At 48.5% G+C, this 7,574-nt stretch overlaps 1 protein-coding gene across 1 annotated transcript in view; it reads right to left on the reverse strand.

The window, feature by feature from the left end:
* CNGA2 (cyclic nucleotide gated channel alpha 2) overlaps window positions 1-2,723 on the reverse strand; it is a 6,503-nt gene extending 3,780 nt beyond the window's left edge. The window contains exons 1-4 of the mRNA XM_006924157.1: window positions 2,607-2,723; window positions 2,299-2,391; window positions 1,486-1,656; window positions 269-376 (exon numbers count right to left, since the gene is read on the reverse strand). Of these exons, the coding sequence (XP_006924219.1) occupies window positions 269-376; window positions 1,486-1,656; window positions 2,299-2,391; window positions 2,607-2,716 (482 nt within the window). The 5' untranslated portion in view covers window positions 2,717-2,723. The remainder of the gene's footprint in view (window positions 1-268; window positions 377-1,485; window positions 1,657-2,298; window positions 2,392-2,606) is intronic.
* Between the last annotated feature and the right edge of the window lie 4,851 nt (window positions 2,724-7,574).

Raw genomic sequence — 7,574 nt, forward strand, 5'->3', positions numbered from 1 at the left:
ACAGTATTGGGATGGAGAAGTAGGAACAGATTACAGACATCAAGAAAAGGATAAAAGGATAGACATGAAGCTGTGCTAGCATATTAAATCAGGGTGGTGGTGGTGGTAATAGGGCAGAGGGAGGCACCACTGACAAGCAGGGAATCCAGAAAGAGGGTTGGCTTTGGATGAGTTTTGTGTCCACAGCTGCAACTGGTATGCTCTCAATCCCAGGGCCTGGAGACTGGGCTGCTTTTGGCCACCCCTTCCCAGACCCTTCCCTGCTCACCTGGCCACCAGCAGGCACCAGTTGTAGAGGACAAGCATGGCGATGACAAAGAGCCAACGGTAGTACCAGTCCCCAGCTGGATCTAAGACAAATAGCTCAAATTTCTTCCTGAGGAGACAGACAGAGGCCAGGTTTGGGGACCAGGTCCTCACTGTGACAACATCTCCCACTCCCAGAGGCCAGGGATCCCTAAAGAGCGATGCCTAAGAGGGTGTGCAGGGTGAGGGGTAAGTAGCCTCAGGGCCCCATATTTCAGGGATCCACACCTGGTACTGGGCATCTGAAGAGAGCTCAGATGGGCAAGGGACACTTCCTTTTCTATTCTGACCCTCTATAGTCCCATTGGCTCCCATGTCTTCCGGAGGCCCCTTGTCCAAAGGAAATGATGAGGGGCAGAGCTTTTATTTGGCTGAGCCTTGGGGCTTGGGGAGGGACTTCCACAGGATGATAATGAGGGCTCAACACCTGTTCCCACATTCGTCCCAGGAAGAAAGAGGAACTCCAAGCAAGTGAGCGCCACGTGCTTCCTGCCCACCCCGCCCTCCCTATTTGCTCCCTGGCCTCCAGCCCCCAAATCACTTTCCCAGATGCTACATCCTGCCTTGGCAAGAGCCCTTATCCTACAGTGGCCAGAGGTAGGGAATGTCGGCTTGGCCAGACATCTGCAGTCGCCTACTCATTCCTCCTAGAACAGACCCTCCGCCTCTGCTTTCTCTGCCCTCCCCACCTCCTCTTGCTCAGTTGTTCCTTAGCTTTCCTGCCAGCCAGCCTCCAGCACGGCCTCTTCAAAGGCCCACCTCTGCTCCCACATTGGCGCGGATATGGGCACACTCTCAACAGCACTGTCTAACTACACCCTCCTCTGCATTTACTGACTGCTGGAACAGAGGCTGCATCCAATTTCTTCCCCCTGCCCTTGCTATTTGCTTCATGAGCAACAAGAGGAAATCTGGCAAGGGACAGCTTAGGTGAGAAAAACCACCAGGGGCTCATACGGCAAGTGGACTAATAGCTGTTGGAAAGGCTGTGGATAGAGACAATGGAAATGTTCTAGGCTTAAAATCATAGTAGTTCTACTCTGTCCACCCCTTTTCCTGCCATGGCAGGGCTTGGTATAGACGCTACTCTGCCCCTGATGGTGGCATAAGAAACTCCACCAAGCCCTCTTGATTGCATGATTTGGAGCCCTTCCAGTCCCACAGGCTGGACAGCTATACTTGGTGCCCTTGCCCTCGCCGTCCTTGTCGCTTTTGCCATCCCCTTGCTGTGTCGTCACAGTCTGGAGTTCAGGCCCACGGAAACGCTCGAGGAATGAGTCGGGTCTAGGTTCTTCCTCACGGAAATTCTTGTTGGCCCACTCTCTGATGACCCCCACCAGGCGGGCGATCCTAGAAGTGCAAGAGGGATCATGAGCCAGAGAGAACCATGTGTTTAGAACCTGTGCCCAGGAGCTCAGTGTCTGATGATGGAGCTGGGAAACAGGCCAGGCCATTATTTCCCAATGCTAACAGATAGGATCTTGGCCAGGGCTGAGAGTAGACAGCTGGAGCTCAGGTATGACTCCAAATGCAGCCAAAGGACAAAGGGAAGACTTCCTGTAGGGGGTGCCATCTCATTTGATTATGAAGAACAAATAGGAAGTTTCCAAGGGCAAGATGGAAGTTGTGTTAAGAGAGGACAGGCCTGGAGAAAGGTTGGCCCAAGCTTCCTTATTTCTCTATGAAACCTACAACTCTGGGCTGCAGACTTTGGTGCCCTCTATGTAGGGCCGTCTGCTGGGAAGGGTCCCTCCTTCCCCCTGCCCTGACACTGAGACTATCAAGTCTAAAGGTAAGCTTCCTCTGCTACTCCAAGTTTGTTCATAGAAGCCTCCTCAGGAGGTAAGAGTTGAGCTAGGATAGCACTGACAATGTTTCCCAGAGGCCTTGGTGGAAAGGCCCAGTGGGACTGAGAGGAAGAGAGCCATGGTAGCTACTTTGACAGTCCCCATGGGAGGGAGGGGGTAGCAGCAGGACCGTGGTGGAACCCACCTTTGGAAACCACCCCTCCCCCGTTGGGGGGCATCCATCTCTGCCAGTCTCTGCAGTTCTGAGGAGGTGTCATCTTCAGCCGCAGACTGTGGCCTACAGAGGGAGGAACAGAGTTGACCAAGGCTTCTCTAGTCATACTTTGTCTCCTATCAGCACTCTCCCCTCCTGGGAGGTGCCTAGACATCCTATGGTACCTTTAGAGAGTGTCCTTGAATTGAAGATTGTTTGCTGTGTGACAATGAGGCAGAGCTGGGAGGAAGTAGCAGCCTCCGCGCCATCTTTGAAATGACCAGCCTCAGGAGACTCACCTGCTACTGGTCCTGCGGTCATCTTTGCCATTGACCTTGATAGCAGGAGGTGCATGATGGTTGTGATTATTGGCTGGGGAGCTCTTCACGCCATTAGATTTTTCTGTCATCCTCCATGTACAAGTGGTACCCTCACCTGCCAGGGAGAGGGCAAGCAGAAAGGACAAAGAGGACCCTGACATCCATATAAGGCATGAAAAATGTTGGTAAGCAGTAAGATGAAAACCAGGCCCCATCTAGCAAATGCTAATAACCCTGGGTATTGCTCCAACAGTGCAGAGCAGGGATACTCAGCATTACCTAAGTGCCAGGCTCCAAGCATCGAGAAGATCGTAGTGATCCCCCTACCCTGATAAGTAATTTAAAAGGCAAGAAATATTAAATTGCAAGATGTATATCTTTTTCTTTTACTCCAGTGAATTGTTTGACATACCAACTATCAAAGCTAATATAAAACAAAACAAACAAAAAACCCTTTAAGCCATCTTCTGGTGCCCTGTTTTACAAATGTCTGGTGCATGCTTAGGCTGCTGAGCAATTCCAAACTAGCCACTTCCCCCAAACTCCTGCTCCATGAGAGGAGATGTATACCTTGGCTCAAGGCAGCTGACACCCACCACCAGCCTTGTAGTTCTCTCCCAAAACCATCCCAGAACTCATGCTTCTCAGGTAGGAGTTCCATCTCTCACTGACTTCTTCAACCAGGGGCTCTATCTCTAGGGTTTCTTCCTTTCTGTTCCAATTACATTCTCTCCAGCACCCCCAAAACAATGTAACTCAAGCTAAGAAACAGAGAGGAGCCCCATGGGTGGGGCAGACAGTAAGGAGGAGAAAAGAGAGAACTCCAGTGGGCTCCATAGGCAACGGTCCAAGTCAGGAGTCTCTACTCTGGGCCACAGAGAGCCTTGGAAGGGCTAAGCAGAAACATGACAAAGACAGCATTACATTCTAGAAATATCCTTGGGGCTGCTAGCTGGAGACTGGATTATAGAAGGAGCAAAAACAAAAACAAGGTGGGAGAAGGCTGGAGAAGATGGTGCCACTGGAGCATGAGACAGGGCAGAGTGGAGAACTATTTAGGAAGAATGAACAGAACTCAGAGAAGGATTGGGTGTGGGAAGCAAGGAAGAGAAAATGAGTGCGATCATGTAGGAAGAGACTACAGAGTGAGGGTCCAGGCCAGAGCCCTGGAGAGGCCCAACATTTAAAAATTGAGTAGAGAAGGAAGTACCCACAAAATAAACTGAGAGGGAAAAGTCCAGAAAAGAGAAGATTTTGTTCCTCAGTGTCTTTTGCCATGGACTTAGGGAGGTTGAGGCAGGAGAGACTTGGAGCAGCAATTCCCTGCTAAGGCCAGTTGGTAGACCTTACCAGATTTGGTAAGAAATGGTCAGCACAACCACCAGATTGCCTGTGACCTGCCCCGCAGCTTGTTCCAGCTTCTGGAGCTGTCACCATGGTGATAGCAGGCATGTCGACCTCTGTGGTGAGTGGTAATAACAAGCAGCCTCAGAGCTGCTCATCTGGCACTCTCTGTGGGACTAGAGCACCAGGATGCTAATGAGGGGACCTGAGGGAGAGGAACTTGCTTGGACCCTAGAGACAGTAGACCATGGAGATTGAAACTTCCAAGCAACACAAACAAAGCTGGGGCCACTCTCACTGATCAGGGTTTCAGGGCTGGTCTCCCAGAAGCCTGAAAATTTAGAGGGGATATAACACAGTGAATGAAGGTCAGGGGTAGAGGAGAAGCTGTGAAAGGCAAGTCTATTGCAGGAATGGAGGGGAAACTAGTGTGGGGAGGCTGGACCTGGGTTTCAGAGTGAGCTGTACTTACAAGAATAAGGCAAAGGAGTCCAAGGACAGCTCAGAGAGGTTACAAACACCAGGCAGAGGATTTGACACAGCCTATTACTGATAGAGAGACAGTGCAGGCCCAGCTTGCCAGCACTTGAATCTCTCCCCTCCTCATTGATCATCCCCAATAGCACTGGCCCTGAGCCCACAAGAGTGTAGCTCTGGGGGCACATGATACAAATTATGCCCACTCTAAGGTTCTGGCACCAAAAGAGATTCCTCTCTCATGATCCCTGTTCTTTCTTTGCCAGTAACAAGCCCTTCTCTGAGCCTGGATGCCCAGAGGTGGCTGTTCTGCCACATGTACTACCCTATATCAGAATTTCCCCTTCAGGCCACTTGCCAGGGAACAAGCCCATTCCAAGAAACTTTATCTAGTCCCAAGGCTTCAGTTACCATCATGTCCCAAACCAAATGTCTCTTCCAAGCTGCCCACCCATATCTCCAGCTGCTTCTCCTTTGAGGCACCTCAAACACAACATAGCTAAAAATGAACTTGACACCCTTTTTTACAAATTAGCTTCTCTTCCAATTTACCCACCTCGTAAAGAGGCCTGTCCTCTACCCAGGCACGCAAGCCAGAAACCTGGATGTCAACCATACTCCTTGTTTCTTTCGATCATTATCACATCCAAGCAGCCTCTGTCTTTAGTCAATTGTCCCCCCAAAGAATGAAAGCTCTGTCTATCAACTGCTCTCTGTGTCCAAGGCCCTGTTTAAGTCTTGAGCCTTTGCTGTCACTCTCTAGGCCTGCTGCAACAGACTGAGTATTCCAGCACTCACTGAGGTCTGGACACCAACAGGGTTTCCTGGGAGTTAAAGCTCTCAGAGGGGATGAGCTACCCCTGTAGCATGAGAGCATAGAAGGAGGCTAAAAGGAGAGTTCTCAGGAGCTGCAAAGGTGACAGATGGCTTGAGGAACTAAGTGGAGGAAACTGAAGACAGGCCCCTGGGAAGGGAGAGTCTCAAGAGCAGAAGAATTTGCAGGGCCATCACCCCACCACAATGTCTGGAAGAGCAGGGCTGCCTATAGAGCCTGAGCCTTCCTCTCTCTGAGATGAGAGAGCTGGAGGGGCCCTGCATCCACCAACAGGGGCCTAGCTGGTGATCTTATCCAGAGTAGGCTCAGGAGTAGTGGGAAAATAGGGAATATTTTGCAAGGTTTCAGAGTAAGTAGTAGGAGGTGAGGAACAAGAGATAGAGAATGTAGCTCTCTTTCTAGAACCTTGACTGAGAAAGGAGATAGTGTGGGAACTGGAGGGTATGGGCTTAGGAAAAGTTCTCTGGGTTGCAATTGCTGTTATCTTTTTACAGAAAGGAGATAATAAAGCCAGTGCAAAGGTTTCGAGGAGAATTCAATAGATAATGAAAATATCTGTGCTTGTGACCAACTCCAGTTAATGCCAGAACTCATGAAAAAGATGGATATGGTGGGTCTAGGTACTAGAACTGGTGAGAGACTTATCAAGTACATAGGCAGAAGGGCCACTGATGAACAGGCCAGGAGGGAGAGAGGTGATAGACAAACATTTTAGATGGGGTTAAGGGTACAGTGAGAGACAGTTGAAGAAGCTCACACAAAAAATTCCCAGCATTCTCAGTGAAATGAGAGAGGCATCAGGCAGCACTAGATGCAAAACTTTGGAGGAAGCCAGAAGGTTTGCAATAGCTGCTGCGAGGAGGCACAGGAGAGACCTGGGGGAAGGACTGGGCTGAGTGAGGAGGATTACAGACCATAGAGTCGACAGAGAAGAGAGGTGGGCAGAGGTCCTAGATAGAAAGTGGAAACCTCAAGAAGGGAGACTTGCAAACCAAGAGTAAGTCACGATAATTCTGCAAAACGCCCAACATCAATTATGGTGTACTTCTGGGCCTCTTTTCTCCTTATCTACAAGTTAAACAACTAGCCCAAGACTTGTATAGAAAAACCAGCCTGGTCCAAGAAGTCTCTTGGATGCTGGCAGAAAGCATTCTGAAGACAATTCTTTCAGGGATATTAAGGCCAGGGACAGAAGAGATAAGTTAGTAATATAGCCAAAAATAGAAGCAGAAGCTACTAACTTCAAGTTTGAGGCCATTCAAGTTCTCACAACTAGCCAGTGCTCTTTTTTTTTTTTCATTCATTCATTTAGTCCATACATACTCTCCAGGCACCTGCTGTGTACCAGGTCTGTGCTACATGCTGAGGTTCTGGAGATAATCTGGCAGAGTCTCTGACCTCAGTGTTGCTCCCAGAATGAAAGAGAAAACAGCCAGGAACACAATTCATCCTGCGTCACTTGTTTGTTCACCTCTATTGTATTTCTCAGTGGCATTTAACACAGCTTATCTACTCTCTCCTTCTTGAAATAGATTTCTTCTGGTTATCCTCCTACCTCACTGACCACTTCTTCCAGTATCCTCCGAAGAAGCCTCCTCCTCTTTCCTAACTCTAAAGTTTAGAGTGTCTTGAACTCAGTCTTTGGATGGAATCTTTATCTTTTATGTTTTCATCTTTCCCTCATCTAGTCTATGACTTCAAACACATCAGTATGCTGATGACTTGCAAATTTATAACACCAACCCAGCCTCTCCCTTGAACTCCAGTTGGCCTCCTTGACATTACCACTAGGATGTTGAATAGGCATCTCAGACTGAATATGTGTAAAATCGATCTTCCCTTCTAAACTTTATCCTCCCATACTCAACAAAGGCAAAGCCATTCTCTCACTTATTCAAGTCAAAGCCTCAGAGTTATCCTTGACTCTTCTCTTTCTTTCATACTCCCACATCTATATATGCAAATCATGTGGACTCTACCTTCAAAACATACCCTGCATCCAATCACTTCTCACTATCTCCACCATTAACACCTTAGTCCAAGATACCATCTTTTCTCAGTGCCTGGCACGTGGTAGATGCTCAATAAGTAAATTTTGAATAAATAGTCAATGGATGATAACCTGCATCTTTCCCAGTCCATTACTTCCTCTCTTTCTACTTCCATTACTCACCTTAGGCCTCCACTATATCAATTAATTGATTTTAAAGGAATATTCAACACTTCTGCTTCTGGACAAGATGGAGCAACAGGAAACAGATATACCCTCCAGAATGAAATAACCCAAGTTA

Source organism: Pteropus alecto, unplaced genomic scaffold, assembly GCF_000325575.1.
Source record: "Pteropus alecto unplaced genomic scaffold, ASM32557v1 scaffold749, whole genome shotgun sequence".
In the NCBI taxonomy this organism is placed as follows: Eukaryota; Metazoa; Chordata; class Mammalia; order Chiroptera; family Pteropodidae; genus Pteropus; species Pteropus alecto.